The following is a 21,529-nucleotide window of genomic DNA, read 5'->3' as shown; positions in this document are numbered from 1 at the left end:
ACTGGCCTCACCACCCCTTGGACGAGAGGGCTGCCTGCAGGACACTGGGGCAACGCCTCTTCTGGAGGAGTTATTCCCTGTGTTTGTCCCCTGCAGTTCCCTTACTCTGGCCCATAGAGCTGAGGTGGGCTGGCCATGCCATCTGTCCATGTTTTCCCCATGTTCACACAGTGTTCTCCAAAGTGAACCCCTGTGTGTCCCCTGTCTGCCTTGGGCTGGTCTCCTACAGGGAGGAGGAGGAGCATGGCAGTGTGAGTTCCTGACAGCTGAGACTTGCACCCATTCTGAAGGTGAAGAGCAGTCATCCTCTGCCTTCTGCAGTTCAGAGACAGAGGCTTTCAGCTCATTCATCTCCTGGGTGAGGGTTTCCACAGCTGCTATTAAGGTCCTCCTAGACAAACTATCTTCAAACTGTCTCAGGTCATTCACAAACCCTCTGATCGTGGGAAGGTTGTTGGGGTCTCTGCCCAGCAGCAGTGCTCCCAGTGTGGGGACGTATGTGGAAGGAGCACACTGGGTCAGTTTCTTTAAGAGGGCTGGCTTCATGCGGACATCATCGGGGTCCGAGGGCATCTGATCATCTCCATAGATTATCTCCTGTACAGCCATTTGCCTCAGGTATGTGATACCCTGTTTGTGCTAGTTTGAAGCAGGCTAGAATGTTTTGGTGAGAGAAAGTAGATAATTGGCTGTGAAAGGAAAACATTGGTGATGTCTCCTTCCCTCAGAGTCTCGCTGAAGAAGAGTGTAAACATTAGATAACACTTTTCTCCATTTTGTCTTCACTTTCTGGCTGGCTTCTGGACTCAGCTGCAGCTCCCTAACCTCACTGCCACTAACCTTGCTTCTTAACCTCTTGGCTGAACCTCTTTTCTTCTCAGGACTGGGGTAAGGTTGACAGAGGCAGGGGGAAGGTGCAGGGGTGGTTGAGAGCCCCTCCTGGGGACTCAGGTTTCTGGGAGGGGAGTTGTGCTTCTGTATTACTTTTAACTTGTATATTGCTGTATATAATTGTATATACTGTAAATATCTGCTTGTATATTGTGCTGCTGTAAATAAATAGCTTCATTTATATTCCCAGAGCCTGTCTGAGTTAGCTGGGGTACCTTCTTAAGTGTGGGGGGGCAGATAACAGCCAAACTACCACACTGTTCGATATCTGTTTACTTAAGGGGATGGAAAATCATGTCATCCTTGGAGGGATATCTGTATCTCACAGCTGTGAGAAGCCTGGCCCAAAGTGAGTTGAGTGCCATCCAGCCTCCCCAGCTCTTTATCTACACCCTCATCCCTCGCCAAGGATCCCAACTGTTTAGCCTCCCTCTGGTCTATGGCCATGGTTTCTGCTCATGCAGCCCAACATCTCAATAGCCAGGCTAAAAGGGACTGTCAGTTTGCCCTTGCATATTTCTGCCTTGTGTGCCTGATTTCCTTTCTGGGCGTGGAGCTGATAAAGATAACTCCATTATCAGATCCATTTCCAGCTGGTTGCTGTTGCTGGGGGGAAGTGCTTCCCGACGAGGTTCCTTGCCCCGGGTCTGTGTCTGTGGAAGGGTTCGGGTGTGGTCTAACTTGCCACGTGGTGATGGGAGTGAGATGGACAGGACTGGGCTGTGGGGGCACGGTCCGGGGGCTGCTCTGGGCGGGACTGGGGGTAGAGTTCGGGGTGGAGCCGCGCTAGGGGCAGTGGCTGTGCTGGGGGCTGCCTGACCCATCAGACCGTTCTTGACCTGTGCCCCCCCCCACAGCTACAGCCACAGCAACACAGGCCACCCCTCCCCCTGTCTTAATGGCCACGGCCAAATGCCTTTTCCACGTGTTCCAGCTCAGAGCTGTAATATACCCTCCTGAAACCACATTTAAACCCAGTGAAATCACTGCTATCCAGTACCATTTCCCCCCCAAAATATCTGGAGTTTCTGTGTCCCAACACATATACTCAGATTGATTCCATGTTCCAGAAACGTTTCTAAACAGATTACTAACAGAATTCAGGAAATAGTCATGGACCTGGACAGGCAAATTCTTAGAATATTCCCAGACCATAACAGTGACTATCCAGAAGACCTGGGAACTGACAAACTTCAGCAGCCAGAACCAAAACAGCCATCCAAGAGCCTGAATGGTTAACACTCTTAGGATATCCATGTTTTAACTTCCAAATCTTGTCTGAAATAATTCTACCTAGCCCCACGCTGAGACGCCAAATAAATTGTCTTGGGTTCTAATTCAAATTCCCAGAGACTCTAATAAATTTGATAGACCCAATAACAATTTGTAAAGTGCCCTCCCCTCTTCCCCCTCCTTTCCCAAAGACAGGGATTAGATATAGGGAGAGAGAGATAAGCACACCCAAATATATCAATCTCACTCAATTTGGAAGTTAAAAGGAAAAGTTTAACAATAACTTAGAAAGGTATTGGAGGTAGGGAAGTTTACAAAGGGTAGGGAAGGGAAAATAGCAAAATACAAAAAGGGATAAATACAAAAAGGGATAAATACAACCCGAGTGGTGTGATGGTGGCTTTGTCTGCCGTGTGGCTGCCACGTGGTGTGCTGGTATGCAGGCAGAGATGTGTGTAGTGTGGTGTGTGTTGAGAGAGCGAGCAAAGAGAGAGAGAGGAACAGGAAGCCCCTCTCCTTTATAGGACTGGAAGTGGGGGTTGGGGGGGGGGTGGGCTAACCATCACCTGGAGTGTGACCCACCCCTGCGGAGGGGCCAAGGCCCCTAGGGTCAGGTTCAGGGTTACTCCCCCTGGAGTGTTAACCCTATACAGACTCCAAGTTGGACCATTGTCACTGGCAGCCCTGTACAGAATGTTCTTAATGTCTGGACCAGATCGCACAGGTCCCAAGCCCACTGCATGGACTACTTCTCGCTTGATCTGATCAAAGGCTGCTTGTTGTTCAGGTCCCCACTCAAAATTGTTTCTTTTATGAATCACATCACGCAGAGGTTTGACAATCTAACTGAAACCAGGAATGTGTAGTCTCCAAAATCCCACTGCACCTAAAAAAGAGAGAGTGTCCTTCTTGTTTGTGGGAACTGCCATGGTGGAGACTTTGTTGATCTCATCCTGAGGAATGAGGTGACGGCGACCATCCTGCCACCGCACTCCCAGAAACTGAATTTCTCTGACAGGTCCTCTGACCTTGTCTCTCTTAATGGCAAAACCTGCTTGCAACAGAATGCCAATGATTCTGTTACCTTTCTCGAAGACTTCCTCAGCAGTTTGGCCCCACACAATGATGTCGTCAATGTACTGGATGTGCTCTGGAGCTTTACCTTTCTCCAGTGCATTGTGGATGACTGAGTGACAGATGGTTGAGCTGTGTTTCCACCCCTGAGGGAAATGATTGAACTGGTACTGGATTCCTCTCCAGGTGAATGCAAACTGAGGCCTGCACTCCTTTGCTATGGGAATAGAGAAGAAAGCATTAGCAATGTCTATGGTTGCATACCATTTAGCCTCCTTCGATTCCAGCTCGTACTGGAGTTCCAGCATGTCCGGCACAGCTGCGCTCATGGGTGGCGTCACCTCGTTGAGGGCACGAAAGTCTACTGTGAGTCTCCAATTGCCGTTAGGCTTGCGCACAGGCCAGATGGGACTGTTGAAAGGTGAATGAGCTTTCTCGATGACAGCCTGACTCTCCAGCTGATGAATCAGCTGATGAATGGGCAACAAAGAGTCACGGTTAGTTCTGTACTGCCTGTGGTGAACAGTTTGAGTAGCAATTGGCACTGCCAGATCCTCTATGTCATGATGTCCCACAACTGCAGATTCATCTGAAAGTTCAGGTCTCATGGACAACTTCAATTTACCATCCTCAGTCTCTACAGATGCTATTCCAAAAGCCCATTTGTGACCCTTAGGATCTTTGAAACAACCTTGTCTCAAAAAGTCAATTCCCAGAATGCAGGGCGCATCAGGACCAGTTACAATAGTATGTTTCTTCCACTCTTTACCAGTTAAACTGATCTCAGCCTGTATCTTAGTTAACTCTTGAGATCCACCAGTGATGCCAAAAATAGATATGGACCCTGTCCCTTTGCAATTGGATGGCAACAAAGTACACTGAGCACCTGTGTCAACTAAAGCCCTGTATTGCCCAACTTTTGAACTGCCAGGCCACCTAATGAATACATTCCAATAGATTCAGTTCTCTCCACTATCCCTTTCCTCCTCCTGACTGGAGGCAGGGCACCCCTAATGCTGAACATGGCATGTGGGGTGTACACAGTGATTGGTGTTGCTGTGAGAGAAATTGCAATTGTTGGAGTAATTGCAGTTGCTCTCAGGAGCTGAAGAGGTGACAGCTGCTTTCCTGGCATTGCTGCCTCTGTTTCTGCCACTCTGCAGTTCCCTGACTCTCTTTGAAAGAGCTGAAGTAAGTTGACCATCCCACTTGTTCATGTTCTCACCATATGTGTCACGCAGAAGTATCCACAGTGACGCATGTGATTGCTGATGTCTGGGTGGAATTTGTCTCCTCCTGGGCTGGAATTGCCTTGCAGGAGGTAGGCGTCTGCTCCTGACTGCAGAAGCATGCACCCATTCAGATGATGCAGGAATGGTATCCTTTACCAGATTCGAAATGGAGATTTTAAGATCTTCCTTCAGTTCTTTCATGCTATTATTGATGCCATCCTTAATGCTATCTTTAATGACATCTTTTAGCTCTGTACCTGGAGTTTTTATGGCAGAATGTGACAAGCTGTCCTCTATCTGCCTGAGCTGGTCAGTGAATTCACCAACAGTGAAAGACCTTCCATTTTCACTCCTTGATAGAAACCTGCTAGCCAAGATGTTAGCACAGGATGAAGGAGCAAGCTTAATCAGCTTCTTCATGAGACCTGTTCCAAGAGGAATGCCATCAGGCTCATGTGTGCCATGTTCTCCATAAAGCACTTCCTTCACAGCAAACTCCTTCAGAAGCTTAATGCCCTGCTCAATGGTGTTCCACTTCTTGGCTGCCCATGGCAGATCATCTCGGCAAGGATATCTCATAGCCACAGCCAACAGAAGGCGTGTCCACAAGCTAACCTTACCAAGAGGACTTGGTAGGTATTTGTCCACTCCACTCTCCTTGGTGAGTGGTCCCAGCTGCTTGGCAGACTTGTCTCCTACCTGCAGGGCATTAGCACCAATGCTACGGCATCTCACTAGCCAGCTTAGGATTGGTTCACCTGATTCCCTTGAGTATTCCTTCCCAACTTCCCTGACCTCTCTGAGTGGATCGTTGGAGTCCTGGATGTCATCCTTCTCCTCTTCCTCTTGTTGATCTGGTTGTCCTTGGCCTAGAAACAGAACTTTCCTAAGAGCACTCTTAAACTCATTGGAACCATCCTCTTTCTTGGCAGCCAACCTCACAGCACTCCTCTCATCAGAGAGCATGTTTGCCAGGTCCCGAAGACTATCCGTCTCCTCTTCCTCCTCTTGCTCACCAGAAGTCCCCTCTCCTAAATCCTCTTAAGAATCACTCTTTGTCAAATGTTGTGTCTTAGCTCGGGCTTTGGCAGGTGCCAAGATGGCCTGTGCTGCAACAGACTTTGATGAGTCCACTGGTGGGTTTGAATTATTTGGGATCTGGCCTGAGGCCTGTGAGTTCCGATCTGCCTTAGGAGGTAGAGTCCTTGTCTGCTGCCTGGGCATTCAAACTGGATGAATTAGTGTTGTTAGTTGAGGGAACATCTTGGCTTTGAGTAGTTACCTGTGTTCCTGGGAATCCTGCCATGTTGTCATTCCTGGTTAGAACATTGGCAGCTTTCCCAGAATCTTGGGAAGGAGAAGGTGTTCCTTGCTGTGCCCCTGAGTTATCATTGTTTTGGTTTGGATCACTTTGTTTATCTTTCGTGTGGGCCACAGAAGCTTTCCTTTTAGTTCTTACAGGCATCACACTTGAATTTCTCACACAGAATGTTAAAATTATTATAAAATCAAAAATTATAAGACCTAAGATCACACATACCAGAAGTGCCACAGTCTGATGTGAATAAAATTCTGAACAAGGATCTGCCTCACTTTTAGGTAAGATAACTCTCATGAGTGCTGTGAATAAAGCAGAAGTAACAGTTCAATTTCCTGTAATGTTACTGGTGAATACCCCTGTAATGTTACTGGTGAAAGTCTCAGTGACATTGAATCCAACATAGCCAAGGATGAAATCCCCCCAGCTTCAAAAAATGGATGTAAGTTTAGCTTTAATCTTCTTAAAAAATATATTAAACAAAAAATAACCAATCTGGGCGTTGATCCAATTATACACAAGAAAACAGAAAAACAGAAAATAGGCCACACAATAGCCCCCACTAAGTAAAATAGCTTCTTCATTAGCTTCATTCTGATTCCCAGAGTAAATTAACTATCACTCAAAATGAATTTGCCCCTCGTTGGAGTGCCAAAATAAAAATGATGTGATGGTTTGGGTGTTCCCTGCCCCCACACACTTTAGAAATCACCCAGACTAGACTCAGCTGGCTCTGGAAATATGAATGAAGCTATTTATTTACAGCTAGCACAATATACAAGCAGATATTTAGAGTCTATACAGTTATAGACATAAATATACAAGGTAAAAGGTAATACAGAAACACAACTCCCCTCCCAGAAACCTGAGTCCCCAGGAGGGGCTCTCAACCACCCCTTCACCTTCCCCTACCCCTCTCAACCTTACCCCAGTCCCAAGGAAGAAGCAAAGTGGGTTAGTCCAAAATGGAGGGTGAGGTTAGAGAGGTGTAGCTCAGCCAGCAGCCCGAGCGAGAGTGATTATCTAATGTTTTTGTTTCTTCTTCCTATACATCTCAGCAAGACTGTGAGTGAAGTAGACATCACCATTGTTTTCTTTCCACAGCCTGTAATCTAGTTCTTCTCACCAAAACATTCTAGCCTACTTCAAACTAGCACATCCCCAAATTTCAAATATTAATAATAAACCCTGATATTAATACAGAAATTAATATTCATATTTCACAGCTATTTTTAATCTATGATACACCTGCCCAGTCTTCCTGCAGGTTCCTTCCAGGTGCTGGAAGACTGCTGCAAGGTCTCCTTGAAGCCTGCTCTGCAGGCTGAACAACTCCAGCTCTCCCAGCCTGTCCCTATAGGGGAGGTTCTTCAAGCCAGTGATGGACTGCCTCAACTTGGGCTCCCCTCAGAGTCACAGCCTTCTTCAGGATCAGTCCCCTGCTCCAGCATGGTGCCCTTCATGGACTGCAGGCAGGATTCTGTTCCACTGTTGATGTCTGAGGGCTGCAGGGGCTCAGGCTGACATCTCACCAAGGGCAGAAGGGGAATGGCTGCTCCAGGGTGCCTCCACCCCTCCTTCTTCACAGCCCTCGGTGTCCCATGGTTCTGTTTCTCAGGTCCCACTCTTTGCCCAAACAAAACCTCCCCCTCTTGCAGAGACACCGGTTGGCTTGGGCTTGCCTAGAGGTGGGTTGGACTTGAACTGGTGGAACTTCTCCAAGTTTCTTACGGGAGCCTACAGCAGTTGTCCTTTCCTCTACTACGAAAACCCCACCAGACACAAGTCCTGCACACCTGGTCCTTCAAAGCATCTGCAGCAGGTGAGGCAACCCTGGAGCTGGTGCTGCTTTGGAGCTTTTGCAGCACCTCCACCTAAGGGGTTCTGTGCTGTGGTCTACTGAGCCTGGCTGCTCTCTGTAGGGCAGTGGCTGCCGTGGTGGATGGTGTCAGAAGAGTGAAAGCAACTGCCTTTGGATTCAGGAAACCTGCCAGTGTGACCTTGCAGTTTCGATGAGGAGCCAGACTGGATGAGCTTCCTCCAGGCCCTGCAGAGCCAAAGATGCTCCTGTGAGTCTGGAACATGGTGCAGTGATTGAAGCCTGGCTAGGGGGCAGTGCCCTGGGGCCCACCTCAGCCACGGGGTCCTGGGATCCCAGGGGGGAAGCACTTCTGTGAGCTGAGGATCCCCTGAGGCTGCTGCCAGGGACACTCTGGAATGGGATGGGATGACTCAGGGTCAGCCAGGGCTGGTATTTTAAAACCACGGCAGGCAGGGGCTGGGGCTGGTCTCCCAGCAAGTTCACAGGCATGAAGAATTCTTGGCAGTGCCAGTGGCTGTTGGCACACATTGGCCCCAAGGAGAAATATTTACTATGTGAAAAAACAAGCTAGAGACAGAGCCTTGGGGTGAGGGTGGGAAGAGGAACCTCTCCTCAGAAGCCAGTTGGTGTGAGGAGCAACCTGAATCTTCCCGTACAGCAAGTTGTGATAGCAATGCTGGCCGTGATGGATTCTGTGTCTGGCTTGATCCCCTTTGTGATGCTGTTAGAGTGCTTCATCAGAGAGGCACAGAACGCTGGAGGTTGGAAAGGACCTTTCAAGGTTATCTAATCCAACCCCCTGCAGTTAGCAGGGACATCTGCAACTAGAACAGGGCGTTCAGGGCCCCAACCAACCTGATGTGGAATGGTTCTAAGGATGGGCATCTCCCACCTCTCTGGGCAATCTGTGACAGGCTCTCACCACTCCCACTGTAAAGAAAAGTCTTCATTCTATCTAATCTAAATGTTCCTGTCTTTGGTTTAAATCCATCCCCCCTTGTCCTGTCACCACAGACTCTGCTCAAAACTCTGTTCACAGCTCCCTGATCACCTCCTGAAGCACTGAAAGGTTTCCCTGGAGCCTTCTCTACAGGTTGAATGCCACCAACTCTCCCAGCCTGGACTCACAGCAGAGCCCTGCCAGCACTGCTGTGCCCTCCTCCGGCCCAGCTCCAGGTCCCTGTCTCTGTTGTGCTGAGGACTCCAGAGCTGCCCCAGCACTGCAGGGGGAGGGTCTCAGCAGAGCAGAGGGGCAGAATCTCCTCCTTGCCCCTGCTGCCCACACTGCTGGGGATCAGGCCAGGCTCAGTGCCAGCTAGTGTGTGGCTCTCCAGGTGCTCGGTTGGGCAGTGGCCAGTCCCTGCCTCCTCTGCACCCACTGCTTTCTGATAGTTCTTTACCTCTCTAGTGGGTGCTGCTGGCTGTGGTCTGCAGTTAGCTTTGTCCTCGAATAGCAACAAAAATCTGCAGAGGAAGGGGTAGTGAGTGCAGGGAGGAGACTGGAGGTTGGGGCTGCTCCGGAGGACCATGCCAAGGGTGCAAGCCAGGCCTACACAGGGATCAAGATGAATGCATTTGAATACTTCTACACAGGCAGGGAGGCTTATTGAAGAGCAGCAGAGTGGCGCAGCGGAAGCGTGCTGGGCCCATAACCCAGAGGTCGATGGATCGAAACCATCCTCTGCTAGTTCTGATGTTTTCTTCGCCTGCTTCCCTGAGTTGCGCGGCCCCGGCAAGGGTTGCAGGTCCCTGTGTGATGGGTGACCAGGGCAGAGTGAGTCAAAGCCAGGAGGACAGAGGGGAAGGATGGCCCCAATGACCAAAGGATATAGCAGGAAGAAACAGGAAGCATGCAACTAAAATGTTCCTATAACATTTTCATAGAAGAGAATTGGTTTAGGTAAAGGTTTGGTGTGCCTTAGTTTTGATGTTTTGATGTTTTTTAGTCTGCCGTTCTCCCAGTTCTAAAGTCACTGGCATTATAGGGAGCTTTTGTCTTAGCGATGCTGAGCTCTGTTCCCACTGAGAGCCTCTGAAGCCCACTGAAAACTTTCTGGGCTCTGCCTGAAGCAGAAGGCTATGATTAGAGAATGCCACAGGAATGTACAAAACAACTGTGCACAACAGTCCCTACCAAGAACCCAGGACATGGCCCCTGTGGGGATCAAACCCACAACCTTGGCTTTATTAGCAGCATGCTCTAACCAACTGAGCTAACCAGCCTAGCTGCTCACATTGCCCATTCTGCAACCAACTGTGCTGTGAACTATGCAGAGTGGAGGCACTGCTGGAGTAGGGGCACAAGATGCAGATGGTTACTGGCCCAGCATGCCTCTGCTGCACCACCGTGCTGTTGTGTCACCTGCTTCTATATCATCCACCCTTCCCCACCCCATCTGGCCTGCTCAGGAGGTTGGCTGGCCTTGGGAATCCATTCTGCAAGGCACAGACAGTCACAGGGTGCCAGGTACTCTTCAAGAAGGAGGTCTAGAAGGCACAGGAACAGGCCAGCCCTATCTCACAGAATCATAAAACCACAGAATAGTAGGGGTTGAAATGGGACCTCAAAAAATCACCAAGTCCAACCCCCCCCTGCCAGAGCTGCATCACCCAGGGCAGGTCATGTCCAGGAACACTTCCAGGTGAGTCACATCCAGGAACACGTCCAGGCGAGTTTGGAAAGTCTGCAAGGGAAGGAGACTCCACAACCTCTCTGGGCAGCCTGCTCCAGGCCTCCAGCACCGTCACACCAAACAAGTTTCTCCTCTTGGGATGGAACCTCCTGGGTTCTAGCTTCATCCATTGCCTCTTGGCATTGGGCATCACTGAGCAGAGCCAGGTGCCATCTCTGGACAGCCACCCTTCAGATGTTTATAGACACTGATAAGTTCCTCTCTCAGCCTTCTCTTCTCCAGACTAAACAGGTCTAGCAAGGAAAGAGAACTGCATGGCTGAATAGAAAGCTTTGACTGGAGCTCAGGAACAAGAGAACTGTTTATAATTGTAGAAAGAAGGGGCAGGCCAGTCAGGAAGACTATAAAGATGTGGTGAGACACTATAGGGAGAAAGCTGGAAGGGCTAAAGCCCAATTTGACCTTAATCTGGCTGCTGCTGTGAAAGGGAATAACAAATGTTTCTGTAAACACAGCAGCAGCAGCAGGAGAGCTCAGGAGAATCTCCGTCCTTTAAAGGATGGAGGAGAGTGACAAAGAATGAGGACAAGGCTGAGGTGCTCAGTGCCTTCCATGCCCCAGTCTTTAGCAGGAGAAGCAGCTGTTCTCTGGGTACTAGTGCCCTGAGATGGAAGACAAGGAAGGGGAAGGAAACGAGGCTCACAAGCAACAAGCAGAAATGGTTTGTAACAGCTACGCCATTTAGAAGCACACAAGACTATTGGACTGGGTGGGATCCACCCAAGGGTGCTAAAGGAGCTGGAATTAGGCACAACTTTTGTCTTCCTGACTTTGCTGGGGTTTTGCTATGAGTTAGGTTCATGGATTCTGGAGTCCTGTGTTCTCCTGAGAGTGGTATATTATACAGATATTTGGCTTTTGTACAATAAGGTATTCATAAGACTTAACCAGTAAAATAATGAGTTAGCCATGGGTGTTAGGAGTTATCAAGAGAGTGTCCATGACCAAAGACAACAGTGCATCCGGGAGGATTCCAGAGGCCCCTCTAATTGGTGTTTTCAAAATACAAGAGGGCTAAGTTCACCTTATGAAAAAATCCCAGCTGTTTTGATCTAAGAGACTAAGGGGTGGGGGTTAGGGGTAGTGTTTACAAAATGTAAAAGAATACTCATGAATATGTATAAAGCTGTCTAGTCCTTATCCTATATAATCATTATCATCTGCTGTTAGTTTATGCCTGTAGCAATTTTATTTGCTATGCACCCAGTGTGGTTTGCCTTTATTTTATAATAAACTTTTTATACTTTGATTTCAGAGTGAGTTAGGTTCTCACAGTGGCTTCTTCAGAGATGCTTGGAAGCTAACCATTGTGCAGAAGAAGGGAAAAAGGCTTCAGCATTTGGCAGTTAATGTTCAGAAACTCTGAGTTATTTCACACAGAGTCACAGAACATTGGAAGAGATGTCCAGAGATCACCAAGTCACCCCCCCCCCGCCAGAGCAGGATCACCCAGAGCAGGGCACACAGGAACACATCCAGGTGGGCTTGGAAAGTCTTCAGAGCTGGAGACTCCACAGTCTCTCTGGGCAGTCTGCTCTAGGCCTCCAGAAGCCTCACAGGGAAAAACTTTTCCCTTCTGTTTATGGGAACATAACATTGTGTCCCTGTAACATCAAATCAACTCCTCACACATAGCTCTTAGTGCTTTCTGTGCCAGTGAGTGTTCATCGTACGCAGCAGGGACATTTCTCAGTGGTTTCCAACAAAAGGTGATGGAGTCCCCATCCCTGGAGGCATTTGGTGTGAATGTGGTGCTGAGGGATGTGGTTTGGTAACAGTGGCTTACCAGCAGTGGTGGTGGTGTGAGCTCAGCAGCAGTTGGACTTCATGATCTCAAAGGTCTCTTCCAGCCTCTACTGATCTATCATTCTGAAATGCTCTGATCCATCACCGACTTGGAATCTCCATTAACTGTTTGATTTTTAACTTTCCAAGTGTGGAGACTTTTTCAGCAGATCAGTGAGCCTATGAGGACAGAGACACCTTGCTGAAGAGCTGTCCTCTCCCAAGGACCTTCCTCAGGGCACGCTTCATTTCTTTGTTGCGTAAGCTGTAGATGATTGGGTTCAGCATAGGGGTTACCACCGTGTAAGAAAGAGCCATCAGCTTCCTGTTGTGCACCAGCAGGCTGCTCTTTGGCTTTAAGTGTATCAAGCCGGTCGTGCAGTAGAACAGTGTCACTACCACCAGGTGAGCAAGGCAGGTCAAAAAGGCCTTGAGTCTTCTTTCAGCAGATGGCATCTGGACAATAGTGTGGATTATCTGGATGTAAGAGGCCACAATCAGGATAAATGGGATCAAAATAATGACCACAGTAGCAATGAACAGAAGATACTTGAATAAATGTGTGTCTGAACAGACCAGGGCCAGGACAGGAGTGACATCACAAAAGAAATGTTCAATGTCCCTGGGGCCACAGAAGGGGTAGCTGAACAGCCAGGCAGTGAGTCCTAGTGAGGGTGGAATGCCAGCCACCCAGCATGCCACCACCATGTGAAGACACACTCTGCTGTTCATCCTTATGGCATACCGCAAGGGGTGGCAGATAGCCACATACCGGTCATATGCCATGGCACCCAGGAGGAAGCACTCAGAAGTTATGAAGGACAGCACAAAGTAAAGTTGCAGGGCACAGGCAAAGAAGGAGATGGCCTTTCTCTCCCACAACAAATCCACAAGCATCCTGGGTACTATGTTTAGTGTAAAGCAGATTTCAATGAAAGCCAGGTTTTGGAGAAAATAATACATGGGGGTGTGCAAGGCAGGGTCGGCGGTTGCAGCTATGATGATAAGAAGGTTTCCTGCCATTGTGATTAGGAACATCAGAAGAATGACCCCAAAGAGGAAATCCTGAAGGGTGGTGAGATAGGAGAAGCCTTGCAAATTGAAGTAGGTCTGGTTTGTGAGCCCCAGCACGTCAACATCTTCCATGTGGAAGAGAAACAACTCAGCCTGGAGAAGCCAAAAAGGGAGACACAAGAAGAAAAGTCTTTATAGGGATGAACAAGAGGGAGCTGTTCTGAAACTGGTGCCACTGCTTAGTGAGAGGGACAAGCAAATATAGCTGAGCAAAGAACATCTTGAGAGGCACATTAAAAAAAGTAACCCATAAAACGGCTCAGGTTGGAAGGGACCTCAGAGATCATCTGCTACAATCTCCCCACCATTGCCAGGGATACCTCTCAGCTAGACTCAGCTGCTCAAAGCCTCATCCAGCCTGGCCTGCAACACCCCCAGGCAGGAGGCAGCCACAGCCTCCCTGGGCAGCCTGTGCCAGGCTCTCACCACCCTCACACTGCAGAACTTCTTCCTCAGCTCCAGTCCAGCCCTGCTCTGCCTCAGCCCCAAACCATTCCCCTCATCTCTCTCTAGACCCCCTCAGCAGAAGTCTCTCTGCAGCCTTCCTGCAGATCCCTTCAGGCACTGGCAGCAGCTCTGAGGTGCCCCTGGAGCCTTCTCCTCTGCAGGCTGCACCCCCCCAGCTCCCTCAGCCTATGCTCACAGCAGAGCTGCTCCAGCCCTTATATCACCTCTGTGGTGCTGAGTGAAAAGCCATCAGCTTCAGTGTGGAATTTCTGGGACCCTCCTTCCTGGTCGCTTGTTTCCCTTTTCACCTGAGCCAGAATGTTGCCACCTCTCCGTCATATCTCCACCCAGCTGGCACTTTCTGAAGCTTTTCATCAGCTGTTCACCTCTTCTTGTTTCCCGTGTGCAGAACATGAAGTCACTCCCTACAGAGCTCAGATCTCATTACTTTCTCTGCTCTAAGGGAAACAAAGCAAAACCCTACAGAATGTGCCCTGCTTTTGCACCCCTGTGTGAGCAGATGTCTGTACACACTGCAAAGAGGGAAAGGAGAAGGAAATGGTTGCTGATCCAGCTGCATGTCTGAAGCTTGAAGGGTGGGCAGAAGGCACAACCAACTGTGTGGTCTGACCTCTGCTTGAGCAGAAAACAATCACCGGCTGAATTTGTGGCTTTTTAAAGCCACTTGTTCCTCATTCAGTGCCATTGGACAGTGCCTCAGGAGTTCACTATCTCTGGATGTAGAGAATGGGCTGGGTTGGAAGGGACCTCGAAGATCATTCAGTCCCAAACCCCTGCCATGGCAGGGACACCTCCCACCAGCCCAGGTTGCTCAAGGCACTCTTAGAATGGTTGGCTTGGAAGGAACCTTGAAGACCATCTAGTTCTGAGCACCCTGCTTGGGCTTTGCCCATTTCAGGGAGCTTGGGACTAGATGATCTTCAATCTTCCTCCAGTCCAGGTTGCTCAAGGCCTCATCCAACCTGGCCTGCAACATCTCCAGGCAAGGAGCAGCCACAGACTCCCTGGACAACCTGTGCCAGTCTCTACCCATCCTCATCTCCACTTTTAATCTCCCCTCTCCCAACTCAAAGCCATTGTCCCTTGGCCTGGCACTGCAGTGGATGGGTAGAAGAGGGGCTGAGCACTTCTGCTCACTGGCACAGTTATGTATTCCTGCCTCCAAGAACCCCAAGCTCTGAAGAGCTTATGAAAATTACTAAGATGTGGAAGATTGCCTTTACAATCTGATGCCTCACATGAACAAAAAAAATACACATTTCACGTGAGATTAGCCTACAAGTACAAAATAATCTTAATTTTTCCTGACCTGTGCAGCTTTAGGAGTAGAAAAGCATTTTTTAAACAGCCAAACTTCCATAATTCAGAATCACAGAATCATAGAATGGGATGGGTTGGAAGGGACCTCCAAAGTTCATCCAGTCTAACCCCCTCTGCACTCAGCAAGGACATCCTCCACTAGATCAGGTTGCTCAGAGCCCTGTAGAACCTCATGTTGTGTATCTCCAGGGATGGGGCCTCAACCACCTCCCTGGGAAACCTATTGCAGTGTTCACTGCTCTCATAGTGAAGAAATTGTTCCTAAGACAGAGAGGACAACCAGAATGCCAGCTCCACACAAGAATCCCAAATCCATATCCTGTCTTGGCCAGGTTTTATAAGAAGTTAAAAAGATGGCAAAGCAGCAGCAGCTAAGACACCCAGCCATGGGTCCCTTGCAGTCCATGAGGGGAAGCAACAACTCTCCTGTTACCTCTTCAGAAATCATCTAACATGAGCTAATTGCCAGAAGTACTTCACCCCCTCATGTCTCTGTGACTGTCTCAACACACAACTCAGATGTCACCATGCAGACTCCTGCAGTTCTGAGCTGCATCCTCCTCTACACTTTAAAACAGTTTATTTTGTTTTCTTCTCCTGTCTATACCAATAAACATTTTTTCTGCTGTCACTTTTCATTCCCAAACAGTATGAAAGATGTGGGCATACCTCAGTTTTAAGGAGAAGCAATCCAGAGTTTGCAAGGATGTCTTTGCTCATGATTTTTATATTCATAGGCTCATAGAATGGGTTGGGTTGGAAGGGACCTTAAAGTTCATCTGCTCCAACTTCCTCCCAGGGACAACGACATCTCCACCAGCTCAGGCTGCTCAAGGCTTCATTCAAAGTGGCCTGCAACATCTCCAGGTGAGTACACCCACTGTGGGCAGCCTGTACCAGTCTCTCCTCACTCTCAACAATTTCTTCCTCTCTCCACTCTCAGTCTCTGCTCTCCCAGCTCAAAGACATTGTCCCTCGGCCTGGTACTCCCAGCCCTTGTCCAAAGTCCCGCCAGATATCCTGGAGCCCTTCAGCTACTGCAAGGCTTCTCTGAGGTCTCCCTGCAGCTTTCTCTTCTCCAGGCTGAACTGCTCCAACCCTCCCAACTTGTCCCCATTAGGGAGGTTTCCAAGGTCATCTCCATGGCCCCCTTTGGACCTGCTCCAGCTGTTCCATGATACTGCATATTCCAGATACTAGGATACTTTTTTCTTTAGGATAACACTTCAGGACTGTGTCAGTAGGGTGTCCAAGAGAGAGTGAGGTGCAGCTGTTCTGTGCTCCATATCATTGTACTCTGCTTCCTGAGACACCAACCCCTCTCAGGATACATTACCAAGTTACTCTGAGGACAAAACATCTCCCTTGGTATTGCTGCAGACTGGGAACAATTTAATGAAAGTTAACAACTATTTGTTTTCCCAGTCTTACACCAGTGGAATTGATAAACTGGATAACGAGGTGAAAAAATGTCATTTACATTAAGTTCAAACCACAAAATGTGATTCTCAGTGTGGAGACCTGCGTGGATGAGCACAGGGCTCCTAGACACTGTCACACAGAAAGCCCCTGCACAAGGAGTGGAAGAAAGACCAGCTAGAATCGTGGGGATACAGGGAAGCTGTCTGAGCAGCAATACCTGCTTAGAAAAGCCAAAGTTCAGTTAGAATTGAATCCAGCCAGGGACATCAAGGGGAGCAGCTGAAGTTTCTATAGATACGTTAATGGCAAAAGGAAGATCAGGGAAGGTGTGGGCCCCTCAGAAAGGAAAGGGCAGAACTGGTGTCAAGGGACATGGAGAAGGCTGAGGTTCTCAATGACTTCTTTACCTCAGTCTTCACTGGTGAGGGCTGCAGTCATATGTTCAAGGGTACTCCAGATTCCTTTCTTCTCCCCCCTGCTGTGGGTTTAAATGGGAAAAGCTGCTTTCCCCCCCTGCCCTGTGGGCTTGAGGGGCAAACAGCAAAAGGCACTTTCCCACACGTGGGCTGACACATGTGGAAGCCTGTGCTGGAATTGGGCTGGTGGTTGGCTGAGTTTACGTGCCCAGTATAAAATGATAACCCTGTCTAGACACTTTGTCTAGAAAAGCTTAAATAGAGCAAGGGAGAAAAGAATGGGTTCCCACCCTGAAAGATTCCTGCCTCAACAGAGTGCCTGACAGGACAGGTTCCTGCCGTGACACAATTCCTGTTTTGGACCATCCCCGCTTTTGGATGGTGCCTACCTGTTGCATGGGTCTTGGTTTTACACCGGCCCTGGTTTTGGGCAGTTCTCCCCACTTCTGCAACCTTCTGTGCAAACTTGCAGGCTTGGCAAGTCCTGAGGTCCTTTGAGAGAGCTGCTGGAGACACCTGGACCGGCTACTCTCAGAACGTATCAGCAGCTGACTTCCTGGCTGCCTCCTGAGCTGGGAAGATGCTAATAGTTTGGCTCTTCCCTGCCACTGTTGAGGCAGCATCATTCCACGATCATCCCACTTGTGGAAGAAGTGCTTGAGACATTTCGGGATCTGGTGGCTCTGCCACTCACCTTGGGCTTCTGCTGTGTGGATCCATACTATTGGATAGTGTCTGCAGTGCCAGACGGCTGCTTCTGCAGAGGCATCCAGCAAGGGATCACTGTTGAATACCTATCTCACCTCTGTGAGTAAAACCTGCTGTTCCCTCACATCTCTGCTCAGCCTGATTTATAGTGGGGTAAAGCTGTGTTTATAGCTTAGCCTTTTCTATTTCCTGACTTCCTAAAACTCTAAATTTGTCTGTAACACCCTTTTGAAGAAATTCCTGATTGAATTGAATCTGTAAATAAACCTAAATTACTTTTGTATATAGTTTGGGAGCAGGGTTTCAGGGAAATAAATTAATTCTATTTTTATAATTTCTAACTTGGCCACATTAATTCCCTGCTTCTGCAACACCATACTCCTAGGGTCACAGAAGATAATGGCAGGGCTGGAAGAAAGACTTGCCCATGGTACATGAAGATCAGGTCTGCAACCATCTGATGAACCTGAACGCGTTAGCCCAAGCCAACCTCATGAAATTCAGCAAGACCAAGTGCAAGGTCCTTCAGATGGATTGGGGTAATCCCAGGCACCAATACAGGCTGGGCAGTTCCTGGCTTGAGAGTGGCCCTGGGGAGAGGGACTTGGGGGTGATGGTGGATGAGAAGCTCAACACGAACCAGCACAGGACTGGGAGGAGATTCAAACTGGATGTTAGGAAGAAGTTCTTCAGCATGAGGATGGTGAGAGCCTGGCACAGGTTGTTCAAGGAGGTGGTGGAAGCCTCATCTCTGGATGTTTTTAAGGCTAGGCTGGATGTGGCACTCGGCAACCTGATCTAGTGTAGGGTGTCCCTGCCCATGGCAGGGGGGTTGGAACTGGCTGATGCTTGAGGTCCCTTCCAGGCCTGACAGTTCTGTGATTCTGTGAGGGCAATGGGAGAAGGAAAGCTCCCTCTATTAGGTGTCTTGTTGGAAGTATTAGCCAAGCCTGTCTCAATGAAGAGAAACGAAATCCAAACCCAGCCAGAGAATCACAGAATCACAGAATGGTAGAGGTTAGAAGGGACCTCCAGAGATCATCCAGTCCAATCTCTGCCAGAGCAGGGGCACCCAGGGCAGGGCTCCCAGGAACACATCCAGGTGGTTTTGCAAACTCCTCTGGAGCAGGAGACTCCACAGCCTCTCTGGGCAGCTCCAGACCTCTCAGACTTTCTGTACAGCAGAGCTGCTCCAGGCCCTTCAGCATCCTCACAGCCTCTGCTGGACTCTCTCCAGCAGATCCGTGTCCCTCCTGAGCCCACTTTAGCTAACTTTAGACATCTGCATTCCATATCGAGTGACCTTTGAAATGCTCTAGAGCATCCAAAAGCTATCTCCTTAACACCGTTAAGAGATTCAGAGATCTGTGCCTCTGGAACAGCTGCAACACTCCTGGAGATTTCAAAGAGCACTGAAGGCCTCTGTTTGTCAAGTCCTTTGAGTCCGAAATGTCTACACCTGAGCTTATCACAAAGTCACTTGCCCCAAAATAAAGGGAGAGGAGTTGTGAGGTGAAATTCATCAATGCAGTCAATAAGAGCAGCATTTCAATATCTGATGGGGACCTACAGGAAGGCTGGGGAGAGACTGTTCAGGAGGGGCTGTGGGGACAGGAGGAGGGCAACGGTTCTTCCCAGTGAGGGTAGTGAAATGAGCAGGTTGCCCAGAGAGGTGATGGAGACCCCCATCCTGGGAGACATTTAAGGTCAAACTTGCTTACTTTGCAGTGTTCACTGCATATTCCTCTTCTCTCTCCATGCTACCCTTTGACTGATATCACAGTCCTGCAGTTGGGTCGGGCCAAGCCCTGGCACAAATCCAGGCTGGGTGCAGTGAGGTGAAAGCAGCCCTGAAGAAAGAGCCTTGGGGGTGCTGGGTGCTGAACAGCTCCCCAGGAGCCAGCAGTGCCCTTCTGCAGCCCAGCAGGCAGCCAAGTGCTGGGCTGCAGCCAGAGCAGTGTGGGCAGCAGGGCAGCAGAGGGGATTGTACCCCTTGCCTCTGCTCTGCTCAGACCTCACCACCAATCCTGCTTCCAGTGCTGCTGTCCCCAGCACAAGAAGGACACAGAGCTGCTGGGGTGAGGCCAGTGGGGGCCACAAAGATGATCCAAGGGCTGGAGCAACTCTGCTGTGAGCACAGGCTGAGGGAGCTGGGGGTGCAGCTTGCAGAGGAGAAGGCTCCAGGGGCACCTCAGAGCTGCTGCCAGTGCCTGAAGGGATCCTGCAGGAAGGCTGCAGAGAGCCTTCTGCTGAGGGGGTCTGAGCCAGGCCAAGGGGAATGGTTTGGAGCTGAGGCAGAGCAGGGTTGGACTGGAGCCGAGGAAGAAGTTCTGCAGTGTGAGGGTGGTGAGAGCCTGGCACAGGCTGTCCAGGGAGGCTGTGGCTGCCTCCTGCCTGGGGGTGTTGAAAGCCAGGCTGGATGAGGCCTTGAGCAGCTGAGTCTAGCTGAGAGGTGTCCCTGGCAATGGTGGGGAGATTGCAGCAGATGCTCTCTGAGGTCCCTCCCAACCTGAGCATGATTATTTAATCCTATGATTATTTCCCTGATTTGTTTCCCTCCTCATACATTTTCAAGCTGTGCAGCTCAACCTTTCCAGGCTTTATTCATATTTATGACATCTGTGTGCCAGGTAACCATGTCTGAACCTGGAACTCCTTCAGGACTATTTTCAACGTAAGGCAGCCCTCAGAACCCCAGCAATTTAATTGTCTGTTTGTGCAGAACGTCTTTTACTTCTTTGTTTCTCAGACTGTAGATGAGAGGATTGAGCAAGGGAGTGAGAATGGTATGAAAAACAGAGAAGACTTTGTCTGGAGATAGTTGGGTGTCCCAGTGAGGAAGCACATAGACAGTTAATATTGACCAGTAATAAAGAATCACCACAGCAAGATGCGAGGAGCAAGTAGAAAAGGCCTTTTTCCTACTAGAAGCAGAAGGAATTTTGATGACTTTGATGATGATGTAGAGATAGGATGAGAAGGTCAGCAGGAAGGGTGTGGGAGAATTTCTCCCGCAGCAGGGCATGAGCTGTAAACATGAGAACTTGTGATGGGAGAAAGTCCTTGAGCTGGAAGGCACAAGTGAGCAACCCACACACACCTGCAGAGGGCTGGACCTGCCAGCCCCTGGGGCGGACACAGCTCCAGGGGGCTGAGCCTGCCAGCCCCTGGGGTGGGAACCACAGGTTGTTTACCACAGGGTAACCTATCTGCACCCTGCACATGGCTTGGGGCCAATCTGTACTGTCCACTTTTGCCAGCCCTAGGCTGGCTGGGTACACCTCCTCTGAGCACTATATAAGACACTGTACTACCCTAATAAAATTGTACTGATGCATAGCAAGCTGCTGAGTCGAGTCGTCAGTGCCCTGATCTCACCTCTCGCCAGCCTCCGGACCCCGACATAAGGGAGGCAGTGAGCAGGCACCTGCCACAATGGAAATGAGAAGTGCTGCCAGATGAGTGTCACCTCAGGAGAGCTGCAGCACAGGGAAGGAGTCACAGAAGAAGTGCTCAATTTCATTAGGCCCACAGAAATCCAGATCTGAGATCAGGACTATCAGTACGGAATTAGCTAGAAAGCCACCGAGCCAGGATGCAGCACCCAGCTGGAGGCAGAGCTTGCCCTGTATACGGGATGGGTACTGCAGGGGCTGGCACACCGCTAGGTACCGGTCATAGGACATAGCTGCCAGCAGATAGCACTCTGAAGCTGCCAGGCAGCCAAAGAAATAGTACTGTGTGAGGCATCCACTGATTGAGATACTTCTGTCTCCACTGAGATAGCTAAGCAACATCCTGGGCAAGATATTTGAGCTGTAGCAGATCTCCAGGAGGGACAGTTGGCTCAGGAAGAAGTACATCGGTGTCTGGAGGTGACGGTGAGATGCTGTCAGCACAACGATGATGCTGTTTCCAGCTATGGTTGCACTATAGATGGACAGAAACAACAGGAAGAGAAAAAAATCCAATTCAGGGCCATCCCCAAATCCCAGGAGGATGAATTCTGTAACAGCTGTTCTGTTTCTCCACTCTTGCTTTGTCATAAGCTTTATTGTAGTGATAAACCAGGA

The 21,529-nt window shown here is 49.4% G+C and overlaps 2 protein-coding genes and 1 non-coding gene across 3 annotated transcripts; 1 reads left to right on the top strand and 2 right to left on the bottom strand.

Annotated features, from left to right (window-relative positions):
- Nucleotides 1-163: 163 nt before the first annotated feature.
- Nucleotides 164-13,194, bottom strand: LOC135183222 (olfactory receptor 10A4-like). The gene is made up of 4 exons (XM_064158166.1): nucleotides 12,277-13,194; nucleotides 3,540-3,668; nucleotides 280-597; nucleotides 164-223 (listed from the first exon to the last, which is right to left on the bottom strand). Exons 1-4 carry the CDS (start codon nucleotides 13,192-13,194, stop codon nucleotides 164-166), a joined length of 1,425 nt encoding a protein of 474 aa, XP_064014236.1.
- Nucleotides 9,186-9,257, top strand: TRNAM-CAU (transfer RNA methionine (anticodon CAU)). The gene has a single exon. It is a non-coding gene; the product is annotated as a tRNA-Met (tRNA).
- A 6,948-nt stretch (nucleotides 13,195-20,142) lies between the features above and the next one.
- LOC135183221 (olfactory receptor 11L1-like) lies at nucleotides 20,143-21,142 on the bottom strand. Its single transcript, XM_064158165.1, is given in 2 exon segments — nucleotides 20,143-20,499; nucleotides 20,891-21,142. Coding segments are annotated over 2 exon segments (609 nt in total).
- Nucleotides 21,143-21,529: the final 387 nt, after the last annotated feature.

Source organism: Pogoniulus pusillus, chromosome 17, assembly GCF_015220805.1.
Source record: "Pogoniulus pusillus isolate bPogPus1 chromosome 17, bPogPus1.pri, whole genome shotgun sequence".
NCBI classification, from domain to species: domain Eukaryota; kingdom Metazoa; phylum Chordata; class Aves; order Piciformes; family Lybiidae; genus Pogoniulus; species Pogoniulus pusillus.
Note: the sequence above shows the minus strand (reverse complement) of the source record. Positions and strands in the feature narration are given on the sequence as shown.